Genomic DNA, 24,102 nt, shown 5'->3' with positions numbered 1-24,102 from the left:
AGTTATTACTTTTTACATCTTCCCTTAAAAGTTGCACGTTTTTGTTATACTGCATGTAGCGTTATAGTCACGAACACAAAGGATCAAACCAAGTAAAAACCTAAGTCAGGGGGGTCAAACTCATTCTAGTCCAGGATTCACATTCAACACAATCTGATCTGAACACTGCACAAATCTAAATGTTACCAAGTGTATTTTTCTCATTTCTAGTCCAAATATCTCATCACACTTACAATAAGACACAATCACCTAAAGAGTAAATTTTCAGTGAGATATAAGAACTGATTTATTGACAATAGATCTGGAAAACCTGATTTCAACAAATCTCACCAAGATAATTTTCACTTGTTCCTTTGGCAGAGTTTTTCTGCTTAATTCAAGATTTTTTTGTGAGAAAATTATCTTGCTAAGATTTCTTGAAAATGTCTGCAGCAGCAAAATTATCAGTTGGATTCATACCAAATTGGGTTTATAGATTATGACCAAGAATAGATGTGGTTACATTTTGGGAAAAGTAGGTCAAAGTTAAAATTTTTGATGAATTTTTTTTAACTCTTTTACTTCTCCCATTTACTTATAATGGGTGAAATTTCACGTCTATAAAAACATCAATTTTGTTTCAATTTACTTCAAACTTGGCACATATATAGAGGAAATTGATATGATGACATATATAGAGGAAATTGATACGATGACATCAGCATACATGATGACATCAGCTGGATCGATGCCAAAATAAGCTACAATATGTGTGAGGGGCGGGGTTTGTTGTGCCTGGAACCACTTTTTGAGACTTGATCTTGTTAAGATTATTTGACTTGTTCCCAGAATCTTCATCTTGAACTACTGCAGATATTTCAACAAATTTTAAGCAACATTTATAACAAATATTTTTCTCATTTCTAGTCCAAATACCTCATCACACTTAAAATCAGCCAGAATCACCTAAAGAGTAACATTTCAGTGAGACATACAAACTTATTTTTAGACAATAAATCTGTAAACTCTTGGTTCAAGAAATCTTACCAAGATAATTTTCATGCAAAAAAATCTTGAATTAAGCAAAAGAAAAAAAAAAAAGTACCAATAGAACAAGTGAAAATGATCTTGGTGAGATTCGTTGAAATCAGATTTTCCAGACCTATTGTCTAAAAATCAGTTCTTACATCTCACTGAAAAGTTCCTCTTTAGGTGATTATACCTTATTTTGAGTGTGATGAGATATTTGGACTAGAAATGAGAAAAATACACTTGGTAAGATTTGGATTTTTGGAGTGCAGATGATTTTTTCCCCCTTACATCTCATCTTTACTAAGCAAGGTTATTTTAATTTAGTTGTGGCTTTTTTTCATGATATTATTTATATTTCATATATTAATACTGTATTAAGATCAGATGCTGTTCTTACCAAGATAATTTTCACTTGTTCCATTGTCAGATTTATTTTTTTTTTTGCTTAATTCAAGATTTTTTTTTTTTTTTTTTTTGCTTAATTCTAGCAAACAAAAATCTGCCAATGGAACAAGTGATTTTTGCAGTGAAGTGGGACGGACCAGTCAAATAATAACAGAATAACCTACAAAAAATGTCAACTTCAAGCTCTTCTATGTTTTAGAATGAAAAAAGTTAAATTACATCATTAAAATATTTACATCTACAAACCTTACTTTGAAAAAGTGTGAATAACATGAAAAAACAAACATGAAAAACAAACATGAAAAAATTAAAATTTGTTAACCCTATAATGCCAAACGTATCCGATTTGATACATGAGTTTTGTAACCCTCTACATGATCAGTGTGATTTTTTTATTTATTTTTTTTCTTGAAAAACCTTATGCATACAATTAGATACATGTAATACAAAGATAATCCACCAGGGGGGAAGAATTCATTCACCAGAGGCCTTTCCAGTGACACTACAAGACTGTCATTAACCCTGTAAAGCCTGAACCATTAAAACATTGAAAGAAAATTCCAGTTCATTGAAACTGGAGCCTTTATTGGTCCTTCTGAACAACCAAAAATGTTTTCTTCAAATATCAATTTCCATGTATTAGTTTCAATTTTGTATCATAGTTGATCCATCAGGTCTCAATGCTCAAATATTATTACTCTTGAACAAACAAAAACATAATATAACACAAACATGTCTAACAAATAGTTAATTCCTTTTCTAAATGGTCCCAGTTCTTCCTCCTTCCTCATTATTGTCAGTCTTGTAGTGTCACTAAAGGCCTCTGGTGAATGAACTCCTCCCACTGGTGGATTATCTGTGTATTGCATGTATCTAATTGTATACATCAGGTTTTTCCAAGAAAAAAAATACCACACTAATCCTGTAGAGGGCTTCAAAACTCATGGATCAAATATGATACGTTCGGCGTTATAGGATTAATGAGGAAGGAGAGAGAACTCTGCCAATTTTGAAAAGGAATTATGAGTTTGTCAGACATGTTTGTGTAATATTATGGTTCTGTTTGCTCAATAATAATATTTGAGCATTGAGACCCGATGTATCAAATATGAAATGAAAATTTTTGGTTGTTCAGAAGGACCAATAAAGGCTCCAGTTTCAAAGAACAGGAATTTTCTGTCAATGATTTAATGGTTCAGGTTTTTACAGTTTTTACAGGGTTAAGAAGAATAGTGTAATTTTTTAAGTTATTCCACCTCAGCTTCTCATTTCCACATGTGCATTACAGCTTACAGATCACAGTGGATCCACAAACACACAAAACATTTAGTAACAGGCAGAATATTGGTCAAATTGCACTTATTTCTTTCAAGATATGTCATGTTGCTCAGATTTGTTGAGGTTAATCATATTTTTTGTTTAAGGATCGTTTGTAAATGTGAATGTTTTCATGTCATTTTCCTTTTGTTTTTACACTGGAACAAAGAGAAGACTTTGGAATTGTCATTATTTATACGTTATTACAATAGAATTTCACTGACTGACCCAGTTGAGATTGAATTGGGCTGACTGTGGAACCTGAACTAGAATAATTAATATCTTAAATATAATTTCACAAATTCATCCCACGGGCCACACTGGACCCTTTTACGGATGAGTTGTGGTTATATGTTTGACACCCATGATCTAAGTGAACTGTGATCGAGCAAAAAGAACAAAAAGAAAAAGAAGAGTCACATGATGGATAAAAATGTTGCGACTATACTGTTGACGTTTTGAAATGAAAAGCTACAAATTAATTGTGATGCATAGAACTGCCATGAATGATGACGACTGTTCCTGTCAGTTTATCTGACGGTGCAGCGGGGGTTCTAAGAGGACGGTAGCGGTAGACAGCGGAACGTAGATGTGGCCTTTAAAAAGAGCCTCGGCCTTGGCCTGCGATAAGACGGAGTTGGCAGTAAGTGCATCTTTATCCAGCAAGTGGCCGTACGGGTAAAATGAACAGCAAAAAGTGAGAATGCATGCTGTTTCGGCTACTTCTACAAAGGTCTCTATGTACAGAGTCTTTACACTTACAGCTATGAGGTTCTTTCCTGAGCAGGAAGTTAGCAAAGGAACAAAGTGTTGGAGTGTGTGCTCATGTGTAAAGCTGCCTACTTTAAATATAGCACTGGGTACAAAAGTCTCAGTATTGTTTGATACACAATAACTGTTTAGTGTAGACAATAACAGATAATAATAATAATAATAATAATAATAATAATAATAATAATAATAATAATAATCAGTGTATCTCCTATGAATCAGGACTGATCCTTGGTGACTGTTCTGGTACGAGGTCAAAATTTCCGGGAGCAAACATGTCAGCAGCAAAACTATTCTATTTATTCGAAAACGAAATAATGCGATTGTGAGACTGATAGAGGTTCAGCTCGTTAAAAGGGAATCAAAGCCGTTTAGCTCAGTTGGCTCTTCCTATTTTCTCTTATCGCTAAAAAAGAAGAACAACCGTCAGAGAGGTTTTAGCTGTAAGCCACACCTCCACGGTCGATCTAAAATGTGGAGATACTCATGGTTTATCTAATCTGACGTCGAACACTATAAGGTCAGTGAAAAAAGACACAATACATGAAAAGAGAAAGCCAACGCCACGGAGCACACGGCCTCCATGAGATGATGCTAATGCTGCAAGTGAGAGAGAAGCAGAGTCAGTGTCACCATGCTAGCAGCTAATGTACAGTGTGCAGGAAGCAGTGGGCGGGGTCTGCAGTGGGAGGGCATGGTCTAGCCCTGCTCATCCCCAGCGTGGAGAGCAGCAGAAGCTTCTCCGTTGCAGCGTGATGTGGGCTCGGCCTCCTGCGGTGCCGGGTTGGGCTGCTGAGGCTCCACCTCGGCTCCGGCTCCGGCTCCAGCTTCAGCCTCCAGCGCCGCTTGGCTTATCTCGGCTCCGGCGGGTGGCTCTGTGATGGCAGCGGGGGCTCCCTCGGGCACCGCTGCAGGTGCGGAGGGGTCGGCGGCGGCCTGGGGAGCAGAGGGGTCTGCTGGGGCAGCGGCGGGGGTGGCTGCCCTCGATTCGCTGTGTTCGGGGGCTCTGAGTCGCTTCATGATGGTGGTGACTCGTACGGCTTTCTGTGGGCGGAGTCAGAATGTCTCATCAGAACAATCTCCATCACTCAGCCTCAGGAGGTTTTGGAAATATGACAACCTGCAGTTCCTTCAATGGCCACTAGAGGCAGGTCCCAAACAGGGTCAATCCCCACAAACCCCCATGTTAAATGTCAAACTATGGTAGAAAAAAATATTAACAGTCTGATATAAAACAGTTTAGGCCCTTACAGCTAATTTTCATGTTGTTTTACCTGTGGATTTTTATGTAACTCACTGATTTAAATTGTATTACGAATAACTGATAAGTCACAGTTAGTCAGACTCAAAAATATTTACCAGTATATGGTCACCCTTCCAAAAAAAAAAAAAAAAGTACTTTTTGATAAAATAAATACTCAATTTCTGGTTTTGTTTTACGTTTCCTGAAAATTCTGAAAAAAAGGCTTTTTATTTATTATTTTAAGAAGAAATATTTTTTTCCTAGTTTATTGAACGAAACTTCCTCCTGCATTTTGTACTAAATTTTGCCACATTTTGTAATAATTTATTAAATATTGCAACAGTTGTTACAAAATGCGAGTATAGCACTTTTTTTTAAAGAAATGTAATATTTTGGTGCATTATGTAATAAACCATCAAAATTGATGCCTTGACTGAAAAAAAACATCATTCTAGTAGTACAACATTAAGCATTCCACCATAATTAGAATCCATTTAAAACACTAGTAGGATGTTTCATTTGTCAAACCTAAATCAAATGTAACTGTATTCTAGAGCTGCAACCGATTAATCGATTAGGTGCTTGAAGCAAATGCAAAAATTCACAATTCGATTAATTAACTCGAATTGATTGAAGGGAAATATTCTATTGCAGTTTTCCTGAATTGAAGCTTCTTTGTGCATCACAATAAGCATCCCTGTTAAACACAACAGTGGAACCAATGTTTAACAGCAGAGAAATGAAGGAAACAAAGCTTTGATTCAGGAGAATTGTGGTTGAATGATTTTTTTGGATCACTTTGAGTCGATTAATCGGTTGCAGCTCTACTGTATTCATTACAATGGAAAATGACAAAAGCTGCATTAATTATTACTGACAAGAAACTTACTGGTGCACTGGAATTTGGAAGACACAACATGCAATAAGTTATTACAAAATGTGGCAAAATTTATTACAAAATGTGTTCAAGAATTTTATTTCAAAATGCTGCACGTTATTACATAATGAGGTGAAAAATTATGACATTATTACATATTGTACCATTATTACATAATGCGGCGCTACAGACCCACCTCCTGCAGACTTACACTGAACTTCTCATTAAAAATACAATGTAGTCGTTTATTTTATTCAGGTTCTGTAATGTGTTCTGGTGAATCATCTTTTTCTGGGTAATTGTTAAAGTACTAATAATTGCTCTGTGGGACGTTTCAAGCCTTTGTGCCAATGACGTCCAGCACTCTCCAGTGGCCGAACAGTAACATTACACAACAAACAGAGTAAAGTTACAGAGGAACCGTGACGTCACCCATTGGTTTCTGAAATGCCATTTAGAAGCCAGTAGTTTGTGATTTGGCCGTTGCTACGTTGATGTTTCTGAGCCAGAAGTGACCTTATTTGGATGACAGTGGCGGAGCTACAGGAGCCTGAGAGGTCAGAGGTGAGCTAATGCTAAACGCAAGGTTAGTGGCTTCATCAAGGATTGTGTAACAATGTCATTTTAATGTGTTTTAATGGAACATATTCACCACAACTACAACGGAAAATAAGTGTTTTATTAATTAAACTAAAACTATAAAAGTCTGTCTGATCAGGTGAGTGAACTATCACACAAACCTGTTGATTAAAGCCCAACATGAGAAACATCAGTGTTCTATTCACTATTAGATCAGATTAACAGAGGTACAATGTAAAGATGGACCAGATCATGCAGTAGAGTCTGAAAAAAAGAGATGAAATTGGAACGAGTCCTGGGAAAAAATGAATGACTTAGTGTTTTAGTAAGAAGTTCATTGAACGTCCACAGCTTTTTGAAGCCAATTGGAGCCAATCCCAGCACCCGTCAGCAGTTTTACAACATTAACTACTGCGTTAGTTTCATTTTTGAGCCAAGGTCCTTTCCTCTTGGGCTACACTATATGTACTAGAAAGAGTCAAGCCTTCAAATCACTGGGTTTTACTGGTAAAGGAAGAAAAGGAAACAGAAACAGAAGATTAGCAAGCTAAGAACAAAACTAAGAGGTACACATGAAGATAACATAAGACTAAATATTGAGAGACAGTTAAAGAAGTTTTTGTTATAAAATCCTTCTCCAAGCAGTAAGCAACGCACGGGTGGGAGTTCAGCCCAGGATTTTAAAAAGAAAGGTTTTTTTTTTTTTCTCCGGTGAGTGTTTTACTTATTGTTCGCCATTTGCAAAACTAGCCAACATGGTTTTTTGTGTGTTTAATAGGTTGGATATGTAGCGATTCTTTTTGTGAGGATATATTAATTTCTGATTTGCTGTTAATTCTGTTATTTGTATGATAAAGTATTTTGAATGATAAGGTATTTACTACAAAAGCTAAAACAAAAAACAATCGGAGGTGAACTTCAGTTTATTGAACCAATGCGCCTTGGAAGTTATGTTAATGTTGTTACAGTGTGATATAGCATTAAAATTCACATGTGCAGCAAATAGGATGGTTGATTGTAGGTAAATTGTTATCAACTGTACATTTGTGAATGTGGATTGTTGAGTAATATTATTTCCAGTGCGAGTAGTTTATTTTTTTAGAGAATAATCAAATGTTGCCCTGCTACGCAGGTTGTTTTTTTTTTTTAATGTCTTGATTCAAGATGGTCCATTAAAGAAGCACAATTGGAAGCAGGTGTGGAAACCACGGTGAGGAGAGCTGAAGAGCATCATCTGGTCAGAAACACAACTATCTCACCCCTGGGTCTGCATTTCAAATACAGAGAAGCAGATATTTCATCACACTTTGAAAGTAAAAACATACTACTCGGGTAGATGAACATTGGGGTTTTCTTTTTATTTTCTTTTGGATTTTCGACACAGAGCTCTGAGATCATTTTTTATTTTATACATTTTTTGACAACTTTGATTTGATAACAAAGAGGACATTCAAAACTAGGAAAAAAGAGGGTTTATGTTGAATTTAATGTGGTGTTAAATAAATACCAACTGTTGAAGTGAAAGTTAAAGAATCGTTACACTCATTTATCTACTCCTCCTTGAAAAGTTCCTTGAAGATAAGGGTGTTTTGTTACTTTAACATTACATACTGAGCGTGCACCTTACAAGTTCAAAAACCAATGGGTCACGTCATGGTCGATCCATCCACTTCTTCTACACAATCAACCCTCAATCCACCTTCAATCCAACGACAGCCACAACACAAACTGAAAGCCAAGTCTGTGTTTGACAAGACGACACAACTCCTGTGAAACTGTATGAGGAAGGGCTTCCTGGAAAAGAGAAGAAAAAGGAGTACCTTCCATTTGGCTCTGGCGAAGTTCTTCTCTATTTGTGCGCACACATTTTCCTTGATGTTCTTATCTGAAGCTGCTCCGCCGGAGATCCTGTGGTGGAAAATGAGAAAAACACAACTTCATAGATCTGTCTATCTTTAGATTCCACAGCTGTGGAAGACACTGGTACTCAATTTGTTAATTTTTTTTTTTGACTGGGAAACTTTTGGAAAAACTGTTTAACCTTCAACAGTGATTCTGATTCCCCCCCCCCCCCCCTTTCCATTTTGCCATTTTAATAGCTTTGTTCAGGATGAATTTGTGAAATGCAAAAATTACGCTGTAGATATTGTAAATCAATGGAGTCAAAATAGTTTTAATTCTGTAATTGAAATGTTTGAAATGTTCTGAAATGTTTTAATTCTATAAATAATGAAAACTGCACATTTTCTCTTTTATAATGTAAAAAAAGTAAAATTACATGAAAATGTTTATCCTTTTACACAAAATGTGAGTAACCTGAACAAATATGAACAAACTACAATGTCTGAAGAGAAGTAAATGTCATTTTGACAACATTCTACACATTACTAAATGTTTTGTGTATTTGTAATTGTAATGTACATGTGGAAATGACAAACTGAGGCAGAATATTGTTAAAATTGTGCTTATTTTTCTAAAGACATTTCAGGTTGTCCATGTTACTAACATTTTTACGGAAACTTCGTAGATGTAAACATTTTCATAATGCAGTTTTACTTTTTTTTTACTGTTATTTTACTGGTTCGGCCCTTTTGAGATGTAATGTAATAGGCGAATAACATAATATCTGGCCAATGACGTAATAAAAATCCTGAACTGATAACCGAATAACTTTTGGCCAATAACGTTATAACTTATTGGCTGGTTATTACGTTATCGGTTGTCATTACATTATTGGCTTCTACACAGCATACGATTAAGTAAGTGTCTGAATGGAAGAAAAGTTGAATATGTCAAAAGTTTTCTTTTCTTACATCATTACCGTCTTATATCAGGAGGCTGCAGAGTTTATTCTTATACTTCTTGTGAAGAAAACATTTCTCCTCCAACAAAAAAAAAAATAAAAAGTTCACCTCCAGGTTTATATATAAGTTAAAAAAAAAATGTAAGCATCAAACGCTTCCAACAGAAACTCAGATCAATGACTAGAACATGAGCCTGTTAAAGAACCCACGTCTGAAGTGTCCTGTAAAATCACACAGGACGCATTAAAACAGGCAGGAGGTCAGCGCTTATGCACGGGTTCTGATCACATTCATCCAGTTTGACGGCAGCGCTCTGATCGGAACAAAGCCGGGTTTCCTACCACTCGTGGTTTATCGCTTCCTGGGCTGTCAGTCTCTGGTCTTGATCCACCTCCATCAGACGAGCAACCAGACTCTTAGCTGTCAGAGAAAAAAAAAATCCGGAAAAAAAGGAGTTTATTCTCCTGATGGATGGGAACATAAATATGATGTGTGTTTGAACGCAGCAGAGGTAAGAGCGCAGAAAAAATCACTCAGTAGAATGTGAAATGTTTACACACAGAGCTGTCATTGTGTTCCTTCACAGGTTTAACTTGGCCCTAAAAGTACCTGAATCAGATATGTCATCCCAGTACGGTGAGTCGAACTCATAATCGCCTGCCAGGATCTTTCGGAAAAGGTTCTTGTCATGGTTTTCATAATCATCATCATCAGTTTCATCGTAGAAGGGCGGGTTTCCTGACAGTCTGAAGAGGAAAAGAAAGAAGCTGAAATCCACCTTCATGTAAAACAAGCCTCAGATAAAAGCAGAAATACCGCAAATTAGAATTTAATAAAAGTGTGTCAGAGATGTCTTTCCAATTTTATGACTGTAGACCAGGGCTGTCAAACTCATTTTAGTTCAGTTCCACATTCACCCCAGTATGATCTATAGTGGGCCAGACCAGTAAAATAGTAACAGTGAAAAAAGTAAAATTATATCATGATAATGTTTCCGTAAAAATCTGAATAACATGATTAACTTCAAATGTCTTAAGAAAAACGTACAATTTTAACAATATTCTGCTTGTTTATCAGTTTATCATTTTACATTACGATTACAAATACACAAAACATATAGTACCAGGTATAATATTGGTAAAATTGCATTTACTTCTTTTAAGACCTTTCACATTGTTCATATTTGTTCAGGTTATTCACATTTTTTGCAAAAGGATAGTTTGTTAATGTAAACATTTTCATGTAATTTTACTTTTTTTCACTAAAACAAAGATAAAATCTGCAGTTTTCATTATTTATAGGTTATTATGATACTATTTTACTGATCTGACCCAGTTGAGATCTAATTGGTCTGTATGTGGAACCTGAATTAAAATGATTTCTACACCATTGATTGTTAATATCTTCAGTGTAATTTTTGCATTTCACTAATTCATCCTATGGGCTGGATTGGACCCTTTGGCGGGCCAGATTTGGCCCCCAGGCCACATGTTTGACATCTGTGCTATAAACACTATAAAAAGCCTGTTTTTCTTTATTTTATTTTATTCATTTTATTTATTTATTTCGAACATGCAAATAAATAAATTAAAACAAAATGAAGCAAGTTAAGACAAAAAAAAAAAAACTTTAAATGAACAGAATCTATCTTCAAGTACATGCAAGTCTGAATTTTGCATGGTCGAAAAGGAGTAGGAAGAAGTATAAACTTATTTAATCCAACCCCTGAAGTGCCTTCACACCTTTATCACTAACTTAATACAAGAATCAAACAATAAATTTTTCCTTATTTTAGCATTCAACCACAACTAATACATAATGCAGTAACTGAATTATACACAACAATATGATCACGTCAGTACAGTCATACAAACAGACTCAACAATTCAACCATTTTCTACAATAATTACTGCAGATTTATTAATACATCATCCATAAACAAACAGGCCTCATTGTCATTATTTAATACTGTACTGTTCTTATAATTTGATATGTTAACAAAACAAAACTGTGAATTTTTTGGCTGCTGCTAATGAATTAACAGGCACAAATTACTGACAAGAGATGAAAACAGTAAGTAGAGGAAACAGCAGGAGATGAAGGGTATGAAAGGGGAGTCAGAGGAGTCCAATTTCAGGTTTCAACAGAAAATAAAGAATGAAGAATTGAAATTACATCGGAAATTGAATGTGATAAACAGAAAAATTACACCAGCCTCAAATATTGTACCTGAGATGCTTCATATTGACTGAGGATGGCATTCACATTTTACTCTTATATTAGGTTTTATTTGCAAATTTTCTGGATTCACTTCAGAACAAAAGTGTCTGGTAGACAATGGAAAGAGACAACTATGATTTTTTTCTTTAAATCCCAATTGAATTACGATGACATTTATACATATGATAATTTTCTATTTAACCTTCCAGTATCCAGGTGAGCATATTATGCACACTTTTCACGTCATGTTATAAAAGGTCATATTATTAATCATAATTTGTATTTAGTCAGAATTCAAAGGGAGGGGGTGGCAAGGGGTATTGTTTTTGGTTCGGTTTGTTTGTTTCTTTGTTTGTTTAACACTCTTGGAGCAAAACTATTAGTTGACTTCATACCAAATTGGGTTTATAGATTGCCAGTGATCCAGAATAGACCTGATTACATTTTGTGAAAAGGTCAAAATTAACATTTTTCAGGAATTTTTAAAATCTTTTTTTTCCCCATTTACTTACAATGGGTGAATTTTCAGATGTCTGTAGCAGCAAAACTATGGGTTGAATTCATACCAAATTGGGTTTATAGATTGACAGTGACACAGATTAAATGTAGTTACATTTTGGGAAAAGTAGGTACATTTTCACATTTTTTATGAATTTTTAAATTATTGTTTCTGCTCCCATTTACTTATAATGGGCGAAATTCCAAATGTCTATAAAAACATCAATTTTGTTTCAATTTACTTCAAACTTGGCACATACATAGACGCAATTGATATACTGACATTAGCACATGCATAGACATGATGGCATCAGCTGGATCGATGATAAAATAAGATACAATACATTCAAGGGGCGGGATTTGTTGTGCCTGGAACCACTTGTATTAGTTTTTATTTGCAAATTTTCTTGCTTCGCTTGAATACAAACATGTCTGGCAGTCAATGCAAGAAAGAAATATGCATAAATATATTTTTATCCCAGTTGAATTATGACAAGATTTATACATATGATAATTTTCTATTTAACCTTCTGGTATCCAGGTGAGCATATTATGCACAGATCCAAACACTAAAACCAGCGCACCAATGGTAAACAATGGAAAATTCCTACACTAACTCCCTTCTCCCAAGTGAGTAAAAAATGCACACTGACACATTGAACATTTGACCTAGCACAAAAGAAGCATATTAACCAGTGTTGGTGTTAATCATTGACATATGCCTGACTGGGAAAAAAAACAACAGTAATACAGTTTTCATATAGTATATTGAAGAAGAAAAAAAAAAGTTTGTGTTTTTTCCATCAAAAATATGGTATGTTTACATTCCAGACATGGCATTTAAAATGTTAAAAAAAAAAAAAAAAAAAAAGACACTTTTTGAGTATTTGAAATTGTTGTGTATGACTGAAGTTGATAAAATGCAAAAATGTAAAAACAAAAGAAAAAAAAAGTTAGAAAAAAAAAAAACTTGTGAATTACTACATTAAAATTAAAAGAGTAAAAAAAAAAAAAAAAAATTAACCCATTTTAACATTTAATGCGTTTTTTTTTTGTTTTTGTTTTTTTTTTAATATTCTGTCAAAAACGTGGTTTGTTTACATTTCAAACATAGCATTTAAAAGGTTAAAAAACATGATAATTATTGAGTATTTACTATTTTTGTTCATGGTTCAAGCTGATAAAAAAAAAAAAAAAAAAAAAAAGGAAAAACAAAACAAAAAAAAACCACTGTATGAAAGCATGAAATTTGTTTCCTCTTCTCTCTAGAAGTGAGTCTTTGCTGACTTTTCACTGCTATGTTTGTTTACCTTTTTCTTTTGGCTCAGTGTTTCGCTGCTTAACTTCCGTTTATATAGATTTTTTTTTTTTTTTTAACAGATGCACAGATGTAAAATAATAAAATCAGATTAACCTGTATACATGCATGAAGATGTTGGAGTATTGGGGAGAAATCTGGGTGTGTTAATCTGATTTCTTATAATCAGATTACTGCTGTTATCGGATAAAACCTCAGATTACCCCATTTACATGATCACTTGAATAATCTGATAACTCCAGAAATCAGATAATGATAGGATTATTGTTGTGCATGTAAATGAGCTCAGTGTTAAATGTCGTGTAAAATCTTCAGGGCCAAGGGTGGTAGATATCTTGGGTCTCTTTTGGAATTCTTCCGCTCTGTATTTCAGAAACTTATATCTTTATAGCTCTGTCTAGGTTGTGAAGCTCTGTTGAATAAGTACACACAGAGTCAAGGCAAAAGTGGGAGATCAAGCAGAATTCGAGCCGCATGAAGTGTTTATTCTTACAAAAAAATAAACACTGTGTTGACATCTCCAGAAGCAACTGACTTTTCGCTCTGGGAGACCACTTTTATATTGTAAAAAGTAGGCTGGGTTTGAAGAATAATTCTAGAATAATTACAGTCTTGCACTAAATTGCTCTAAATGTCTAAATGTCACATATTTCTCTACTGGTGAAGTTTGTCTCCTAGTCAACTCATGGACACCAGTACTGATAAGTTTCAGGGTCAGTTCTGCTCACTGAAGAAGATGTTGTGTCTACAGAAGCTCGGACCTCGCATTCCAATAGATACACGTCTGAAACAAGAGTCAGGACACTTTACATAGTACATTCCAGCAACAAGACGTGGACTAACGGTTGGCAAGTCACGTCAAAAGGTGAGGTCCAATCAGAAGACGGAGTCAGATGATGTTGCGAAGTCCTACCCATTGTTTGGGGTGGAGTCACCCAAGAAGAGAACTGTCAAACCACACCCAAAATTCGGGGCTCTTGACTCGAGTTCCTGCGGGAGCTCTTGTCCAGAGAGACCAGCGCTGGCTTTTATATTTCACATGTGATCAGACTAAATTCTTAAACTGAGACCAAGTGCATCCTGAACTCGTCTTTGGAGCTTCCAATCAACGAACACGAAAAATCCAAGCAGGTTTAGCTACAAACCATGCCCATTTTTATCAAATTTTGAACATTAATCTAGTTACGTCTGAAACCCTCCTTTTCGCTTGTCTTCAATTGGGTAAGGTCTTTTTGGTGTCTGTCAGGATTGGTCAAAACATATAAATATCTAACTAATTCCCAGTATTACTTTATCATATATTAATATGTAACTTTTTCCCAGAATATGTAAATTATTTCCCGGAATGTCCAAAATTTCCACTCCCATGTACTTCTTTTGTACACCATCTTTTCCACAACTTCCATGAACTCACAAGTTCTTTCTGCCCGCCCCATTTTGTGACTTTCCATAAATTCATGTGTCCTTTTGATGGCTACAGGTATTCATTCTTTTGTGGGTCACCCAGGAAAAAAAGTCAGCTACTCTGGTACAATCTACACATTACACTAAGAATAACTTCTGGCATGCAAATGAATACAGGTTAAAGGTGTGGGAGACTTTCGTGACCAGTTTTTCATCAAATCTGTAAAACCTCAGTCGTAGCCTCAGTATTACGAATCTGTAAGTCTTTCTGTGATTACTCACCTGAATCTCTTGTATTACGGTGAACAGTTTCTTAGTGCCATCCACCATAAACAAACCATATGTTTACATTCAGAGCCAGGAGGTAACTCTGCCATCTTCGGAATTTTGTCGCAACATGCATTGTGCGAAACGGAGGTTCACGCAGCCACCTGACAGCGGCAGCTGCTACAGACATGATGCAGAAACAGCAGGAGCTTGCTTCTCTCTATGCATATTCCTCCAGCCGTTTATGCGTTTCAGCCGTTTCCGCTTCGTGTTTGTTTCATCCATATAATATCATATGGTCGCGCTGCCGCTGTCAGGTGGCTGCGCGAACCTCCCTTTCCCACAATGCACATCACAACAAAATTCCGAAGATGCCCGATTTCCCTCCTGGCTCTGTAAACATATGGTTTGTTTCTGGTAGATGGAACTAAGAAACTGTTCATGATACTGAGGATATGACTGAGGTTTGACAGATTTGATGAAAAATTAGTATCAAAAGTCTCCCGCACCTTTAAATACTTTTGAATACAAATTGAATACTTTTAAAATACTGTTTTCTGACACCATATAAACATAAACCTGATATTCTCCCCAAAACAGAACAGTGGCTGCTTTTGCTTCTATATATTTTTAGGAGTAAACACACAGACGGCGATGCTCTGTGCAGACTTCACCTCAGTAGACTTACAGTATGTACATGATGACACCGGTGGCCCAGCAGTCCACAGGTCTGCCATAGGGTTAGGTTAGGGTTAGGGTTAGTAGACTTACAGTATGTACATGATGACACCGGTGGCCCAGCAGTCCACAGGTCTGCCATAGGGTTAGGTTAGGGTTAGGGTTAGTAGACTTACAGTATGTACATGATGACACCGGTGGCCCAGCAGTCCACAGGTCTGCCATAGCGCTGTCTGCCAACCACCTCTGGAGCTGCATTTCAACACAAACCAGAATAAGAACCAGCCTGAACCCGTCTGAAGGCCACACCTTCTGTCTAAAAACACCATAGTATGTCCTCACCCAAGTACTCCGGCGTCCCACAGGGGTCTTTGATGAGCCCATTCTCCAGCTTGGCCAGATGGAAGTCGCTGATTACTATTTTCGAGTGCTTCAGTCGGTTGTAGTACACCAAGTTTTCCAACTATGAGAAACAGAACATGAATGTAATGAACATAAGATTCAGATTTAACCCATAAAGACCCAGTGGTACTTTTGTGGCAGTTCGCACATACATTTTTCTCTGTATTTACCATTTCTTAAGTGATTCATTAACATTTATTGTAATATTATCCTTGAATTTCCCTCGGGATCTATCTATCTATCTATCTATCTATCTATCTACTTCTTTTACTCTGAATAAAACACACTTCAGGTCCGATTCCGTTTCTTACCTTGAGGTTTCTGTGAACGATGTGCAGGGAGTGGAGGTAGGCGACGGCTTCCAACACCTGACGAACCACGTTACTGGTGTCTCTCTCTGAGTAGTAGCCTTGGTCCAGGATCCAGTCGAACACCTCCCTGCCTGTTGCACTGGGAAAAGACAGGATTAATGCAATGTTATGGGTTATGCTACTCCATTATGACAAATTCTTGATATAAAAAATGGTCTCTGATGCTTATGGATCTGTACTAAAAAAGACAATTTTAACTCATTAAGACCCAGAGCTACTTTTGTATCAGTTTCCAAATGAGTTTTTCTCTCTATTTAACTGTTCTTAAGGCATTTATCATCATTTATTATATTATCCTCCTTTTTTTTTAACACTTTCATGCACAGTGGTCACTCCAGTGGACAGTTCTTCTCCAGCCGTTCTCTTTTATATTCAGGGTTTTGGTTGTTTTAGTTCCATATCAGACAACACAGTGGACACTTATGCACCATCCCATAATACACTGACATTCAGACCATTACTGTAACTTTGCTGTTCTTGATAAACCTGATCTGCAGTGACATGTTTTAGTGTAAATCAATTGCTAATTGTTATTAGACTGTAATTGACAGGTATTTTTTAAACTTTTTTTTTTTTTTTTGCATATTATCTCCATGCAGTGAATAATAACTAGTATTAGAGTATGTTCAAATGTGAGAAAACATCTGATTAGCAGCATTCAAAATGTTTTTATTGCATAGTTTTCCATATCATTTTCTGATATTGGTGCATGAAAGGGTCAATATTTTCTGTCTTTTTTTTCCTGTCAAAACTAGGTATTTTCCATTATTTAATTTGCTGATCATAATTAAGATTAAACTTGAGGTATATTATATCAAAAACAGAGAAAACTAGTGACTTTTTCTGTAAAATCTCTCATTAACTTAACATAAACCCAGTGTGTCCATCCACTTTCACTGATCCAACTCCATGGGTTTTACTGGTGAATCAATGTTGTAGAAGATGACGGTGTTTCCACGGTAACTACGGAGCCTCTGAACGTCCAAATGGGTCATATCTGATGACCATGAAAAGATGAAGAACTGAATTTTACACCAATTATTGACATGGATTGATAGAATTAGTGGATCAGAAGTGATTAAACATTTTAGATCAGTGGATGCTTTTGGTCGCCGGTTGCTCTTTGGGTCTTTAAGGGTTAAATCGGTCAGTGGTGGCAAAAAGGTGCACTGTAAGACCAGATAAGTTGAGTTTACTTAAAAAATCTCAGGTAACTTGTTGCCTTAAAAAACTGAAGTAATGAGTAATGAAAACTTGAGTGTATTAAACTTAAATGCTTGATTTGAATGGAATTACTATTTTAAGTACAACACACTAAATGCCAAGTTCATTTAACTTAAAATTTGTTGCAATGTTAATTGCTTTGTATAATCATTAACTTAATATCATCATTTCATTTTAATCAATTCCAAGTTGAGTTAAATTAAAATCTTTTGCAATATAAATTGATTTGTATAATAATTCAACTTGATATACTGTAGCGTGGATGGAAGTTAGGCAGGAAGTTAACTCAAAAGTAATTTTCCAGAACAGGAAGTGCTTTGTTTTGTTTTTTTTCCTACTTGTCTTGTCCAGCATCTTAACAGCAGAATGGTAGTCTGGCTGCCTTTTGGTGCTGAACAAATTTGCTTTGCCAAGGGTAACTTCATAAAGTATATGAAGCTCCCCTTGATATTCTACTGTGTTTATTATGAGTTCTGTTGAACCACATTTCAATGCCGGACCTGACATGGGGGGGGGGGGGGGGTGAAGGGGAGAGAGAAGAAGGTGGCAAAGACCCTCACAAGGAAGTATCAACAATACAAACAGTAACAACCATGGTGATAATTATAATGGAACCAATAACTACAACCAGACGTGCTTTTAATTTGGTAAGGCATAAAGATTTACACAGAACTAGAACAATCCTAGCTGAACAGTAAATCCATAGCTCTTCCTATGGCTCTGACTCATGGTGCAACTCTACAAAAATACAAAAACAAACACAAAAAGGCCAATAACCATTACCACACACACATTTAGTCCAACTTAACACTAACACCACAACCCCACTGAACCCCTGCACAGAAAAAGAACACATTTTCAACAACATGTCCACTACCCACAATGCAATGCACAGATAAAAAGGTGTGGTCATCACTAAAACTGAGTGATTTAAATCCATTCAACTTAAACTTTTTCGTACTTTCATCTATGTCTACAAATTAGTAGAATATACTGAACATTTTATAGTAATGGAATAAAACTGAAATCATTTAAGTACATTCTAATTAAAGCATTTTAGTAAATACGAAGTCTGGGTTTACAGTGTGGGATCAGTATTTCACCTTTTTTCAGGGATCTATGTGTAAAAGTGGCTTTAGTTTTCAACAAACTATGTCCAAATATGGTCTCTTCTGCCTCCAAAAAGCAAAAATGGCAACACAAACAGAAGTCAAAGTCCTGGCATCAAATCATCAGTTCAGAAAAACTGTATTTTACACCAATTACTGACACGGATTGATAGAATTGGTAGATCAACAGGTATTAAACAGTTTAGATCAGTTGATGGTTTAGGTCGACAGTGGCTGTTTGGGTCTTTATGGGTTAATAAATAAAATAGATGTGAGCAAAGTTTGCCATAAATAAACAAATACACTGCAACAAATGCTTTCTAAGAAAGTGAAAAAAGCCTTATCTCTAGAACATTTGTCTTTTTTTTTTTTATCTAAATAGAGAAAAAAACATGCCAAGAAATTTTTACGCAAGAAAAATATTATTATTACTATTTTTTTTTTTAATATATGTAACTTTTTCTTTAAAAGATGTACCAGCTAATCTCAAGGTGATTTTATTTCTTGTACTAAGTATTGTTTGCTAAAATTCCATCTTTTTTTGTCTAGTTTTAAGGCATATTATATTTTTTTAGTTGGATTTTTTTCTTTTTTTTTTTTTTTTTGCTTGTTTTAAGAATTCTACCCAATTATTGTTTTGCTCAATAAAAGCCAGTTCAACCAGATTTAGGAATATTAGGCTTGTTTCTAGCAGGGCATTTTTTTTTGGCTGTGTATATATAGTAAAATCTAAATGACATAAAGGTCAATTTAATTACCCAACTCACCTATTTAAGGCAGATTAAGATCATTTTCCCACTTATATTTTGTGAGCTGAATCATTTTCTTTTCAACCTGAATTCCTAAACTCACAAATCAAGTGTCCTCGAAGGATGAGACGAGTATGGTGCGTTTAGTATATGTATGAAAACGCATCCAATTCCCTATGAACACATGCCGATGAGAATAGAGCAGCTATAGCGAGCCATGGTATCTGAATACCAAATGAATGGAGTTCAGAGCCGCTCTCATATCTGCAGGGCCTGGGGCTACAGCAGCTCATTCCCCACGAGTGTATAATCAACACATGCAGCTGAGCAGACCCACAAAGACAAGCACAGAGGAGGGCTGTTTCTGTTGTTTTTTTTTTTTTGTTTTTTTTTCCTCCCCTTGGCTCATCATCACACATCTGAACTCACAGTTCAAGGAAGAGGAAGTACTCCTTTTTGGTCTCGAAGACGTCGACCAGTTGGAGAATGTTGGGATGCTTCACCCTGAGGAGATGGAAACACAAAGAGTGAGACATCAGGAATGAAGACGTGCTTTTGTGTTGCCATATTGTACAGAACAGCTGATAACACACAAACACACACTGTAAAAAAAAATCTGTAATTTAACAGAATTTTCACTGTTTATTTTACAGATTTTTCCTGTATTTTTAAGATACAGGAAAATATCAATGAAATGACAAAAATAGACTGTGATTTTACATGTCAAATGTAAAATAACAGGAAAAAACTTTAACTGTCAATAACCATAAAATTTCCACTTTTTTAAGATTTTTTTTTCTTTTTTCACAGAAAAATACAGTTAAATACATTTGCAAATGTATCGTAATTTCACAAATATTTATTTTCTATTCATGAGATTAAACTGTCAATTTAAAGTTTAATGCTGTAAAAAGAAATAAAATAAAACAAGATAAAATTACTGACAATTAACCGTAAAAGAAGTATTTGTTCTGTCAGTTTAGCCAGACTTGTTTGTTCATTGACAAATATCTTGTGTAATTACAGGAGGTTTCACAACAAAAATGTAGAATACATGTATTTTTGTGAATGTATAACATGTATAAGCACTGATAAACTGTCTAAATACAGTTTTTATCAATGGATTGGACAACTGAGTCTAACTGATTGTTTTAATACATGAAAATATTCTTTATTAAACATTAAAAAGTCAAAAAAATATGCAAAATCTCATGTAAAGTTAGGGCAAAAAACTGTATTTTAATTATGGAAAATTACTGTATTTCTTATCATTTGGTTATTTTCCATTATTTTACAGTATTTTTTTGGCACCCATGCTGCCGGAATAATACTGTTTTGTTTATTTGTTTTTTTTTTACAGTACACAAAGAGGAAACAGCAAAACATAATCAATTAGCTTGACTGTACAACACACACACACACACACACCCTGCATGCTCAAACACCCACAGATAAGCAGATGTGCTTCACAGTAAATCTGCTCTGAAAACACACACTCCAGGCAAGGTGTTGTCGAGCACTGGCTCCAAAATCCTCCAGGATTCTTCGGAAATCCCTGCAGTGGGTCTTTAAAGTCATTCTGAAGCTATAATAGGGTCAGAGCGAACCGGAGCTGCTCCTCAAATCATGTGTGTGTGGACACAGTGGGTTACCCGGTGTCTGGAAAATTGAGGTTTGAGACATTTGTGTAGCATTATCGTCAGAACACAACTCAGCAAACAGGTTTAGTGTTGTGTAACCGGAATTTACATAACTGCATATTACAGTTCAGATATGAGGGTTTTTTGTTTGTTTGTTTGTTTGTTTTTGTGCAAAAAGCAACAATTTAAGCGACAGATTAGGGTCATTTTATGTTTCAGATGAGGTGTAAAGCAGGGGTGTCCAACTCAGTTTAGTTCAGGGGTCACATTCAGCACAATATGATCTGAAGTGGATCAGTGCAGTAAAATTAGAACAATCAATTTTTATTTATATAGCGCCAAATCATGACAAAAGTTAACTCATGACACTTTACATATAGAGCTGGAATAAACCAGACCCTGAAGCTAATTTACAGAAAACCAAATGAATAAGTAAACACTTATGACTGTTGACAGTGAAAGGAAAAATGTCCTTTGAACAGGCAGCGCTGGAAAAAATCTAAATCTTACCAAGTGTATTTTTGTCATTTCTAGTCAAAATATCTCATCACACTTAAAATAAGACAGAATCACCTAAAGAGGAACTTTTCAGTGGGAAATAAGAAATTATTTTTAGACAATAGATCTGAAAAATCTGATTTCAAGAAATCTTACCAAGATAATTTTCATTTGTTCCATTGGCAGATTTTTGGCTTGAATTAAGCAAAAAAAAATCTTGATTTAAGATCAAAAGAATAAAATACAACAATAGATTAAAAAACATAAAAAGCTGTACAATTTAGTCAATTAGAACAATTAGTCGCTTTTCCATTGGACATCCGTGCAAAACTTTACCGACATTTACTAAATGTCAAAAAGACAGAAGTGCATAATGTCAGTTTTTCCATTAAATCACAAATGCGAGGATTTGTTTATTTATTATCGCGTGATGACACGAGAAGTCATTCCATAAACATGGCAACCAACGTAAATATGGTGTTGATTTACAGATATATTCATTATTATTATATATTACCTCTCTATCTCCTACTAAATTAAAGAATGATTGGGTTTCCTGGTGTGTCCACACATACCAACACATGTTTCTTCTTCTCTTGTTGTAACATCCGTCAACATCAGTTTTTTTTTTTTTTTTTTTAATTTACGAGACTAGTTGCAGAAAAAGGTCTTTCCATTGCAGTTCAATTGTGCTAAGCTCGAAAAAACCACCTCTTGTCAGCACAAAAACAAGAGTTTGGGCAAAATTGTCATTTTTCCATTAGGTAAACTTTTATGGGCAAGTTATATTTGCACAATTTGAGGGTCAATGGAAAAGCAACAAGTGATAATTAGGCTATCAATGGGTTTTTAGAAATCTGAAGAAAAATTTGTGATGAAGTCGTACACTGCTTTAAAAACAAACTATGAAAAAAAATGTTGACATAATCGCACTGTGCAGATTCTGTGTTATTGGTAATTAGGAAAGACCTCTTATGGACGGGATACTGGAGGGTTAATGCAGGGTTGAATATTTATGGGTGCTTCTCTGAAACTGGTCCTAAAAACAGGACAGAGGGGCTAAAAATTCAACTCAGATGTAGATGAATGTTATGAAGCAGGCTTGGAAGCACTTTGGGTCTATTTTAAAAAATAAATATTTACTGAGATAAAAGAGAAACTATTTTTCAGAACAAACACATTTTTATATTATTTTTCTACAAAAATCCGCATGTAACACAGTAAAATGGACACGAAAATTATGTGTTACTATTTTGTGAATATCTCTTTATTCTCTCTTCTCTCACAGGTGCATTTTGGGAATTTAAGTAAATTTTCAAGGCAGAGTTTCACAAAAATGACCGCTGTTGCGAAATCACTCAGAATTTATTAGTGTTTAAATGTTCAGGTTCCGCATGTAACCCCAGTGGACACGATGGGTTCCACACCAAACCTGGAATGAGACTGAGATTGATGAAAAACCCACATATGTGGAGTAGAAAAACCACTAGGATCAACACATCTAACACAGTGTCTTCATTTATAGTCTGTAGAAGACTATTTACACATGTTTTGTTCTTATTTTTGTTGTTTTTAATTGTATGGCTTTCTATGTTTTTTTTTGTTTGTTTGTTTTTAATCTATTTTGGGCATGTAAATGGGACTGTTGCGCTGTTCTTCTGTCTAAGATTGCTATGACTGTTGGTATTTGTATTCATATGTATGTTTTGCTTGTTTGCATATATGTTAAATTTCATTACATGTTCAGAATAAATCACCAAATCAAATCAATATTCTTGTATTTTATTCTTTTTTTTGGGGGGGGGGGGTTATGTATTCTTCTGTAGAGCACTTTGGTCCACTGCGGTTGTTTTAAAGTGCTTTACAAATAAAGTTGGATTGGATATTTCCAGATCTAATGCACTGACACCTAGGGAGCTTTAATATCCATATTTGGGTCCTATTTTTGGACCCAATAATTGATTAGAAATTCATTAATTATGGGATGGATCAGAGCAAGAGTATAATTTTTTGGTGTTTTTCTGAGGTCATCATTAGGTCCATCCTGGGGGGAGATATGTTTAAATGTTTCTTTTATTATTGAGTCTAAAAAGCTGGAAAGTGTCAGGTATCAAAATGAACCCAGTTTCATACAAATACCAGATACGTGACTGTTCTTTCCTACTTATGGGCTGTGGATATTGGATGTGATGCTCCTGTTTGTGTCGAATGTTGGGTTATAAAGGATCTTCACTGTGTCTTCTCCAGTCTGAAAGCCCTTTATCTGCATTCTGTTTGTTTCTAGGACACGTCTCATCCACAGTTACACAGTTTAAGCCTCTGATTAATAAGCATTTTATATTCAACACCGCATTTCATGTATTGTTTCCCCGTAGTCAGCCTTGACAGTTTCAGTAAAAACTCTGCAGACCTTTTATTCAGGTTTCTAAGGAACAATCGTCAGAAGAATGTGAGGCTGTTTTGACAGTTGTCTTACAGAGAAATCACACTTTCATTTTCATCATCCTTTACCGCGTCGCCTACTGTCGCTGACAAATTGTTCGATAAAGCCCAGGTTATGCTAATGTGGGTTTACTGAATAGTTATATAATCACAAGAAAAGCTGAGAAAAATGTCTCACAAGTCTTTTAGAACAGTGGTTATGTGTGATCATTGTGTTTTTTTTTCCTTTCACAAACTGATCTTTTCTTTAACCCATCACTTTTTCTTTCTATTTA

General features: G+C 35.3%; 1 protein-coding gene across 1 annotated transcript in view; it reads right to left on the bottom strand.

Moving 5' to 3' along the window:
- Positions 1–3,084: 3,084 nt before the first annotated feature.
- Positions 3,085–24,102, bottom strand: part of LOC115416235 (caM kinase-like vesicle-associated protein) — a 113,865-nt gene continuing 92,847 nt past the window's right edge. The window contains exons 4-11 of the mRNA XM_030129982.1: positions 19,677–19,751; positions 16,106–16,244; positions 15,735–15,855; positions 15,569–15,644; positions 9,617–9,753; positions 9,349–9,427; positions 8,024–8,111; positions 3,085–4,548 (exon numbers count right to left, since the gene is read on the bottom strand). Of these exons, the coding sequence (XP_029985842.1) occupies positions 4,204–4,548; positions 8,024–8,111; positions 9,349–9,427; positions 9,617–9,753; positions 15,569–15,644; positions 15,735–15,855; positions 16,106–16,244; positions 19,677–19,751 (1,060 nt within the window). The 3' untranslated portion in view covers positions 3,085–4,203. The remainder of the gene's footprint in view (positions 4,549–8,023; positions 8,112–9,348; positions 9,428–9,616; positions 9,754–15,568; positions 15,645–15,734; positions 15,856–16,105; positions 16,245–19,676; positions 19,752–24,102) is intronic.

This window comes from Sphaeramia orbicularis, unplaced genomic scaffold, assembly GCF_902148855.1.
Source record: "Sphaeramia orbicularis unplaced genomic scaffold, fSphaOr1.1, whole genome shotgun sequence".
Taxonomy (NCBI): domain Eukaryota; kingdom Metazoa; phylum Chordata; class Actinopteri; order Kurtiformes; family Apogonidae; genus Sphaeramia; species Sphaeramia orbicularis.
Note: the sequence above shows the minus strand (reverse complement) of the source record. Positions and strands in the feature narration are given on the sequence as shown.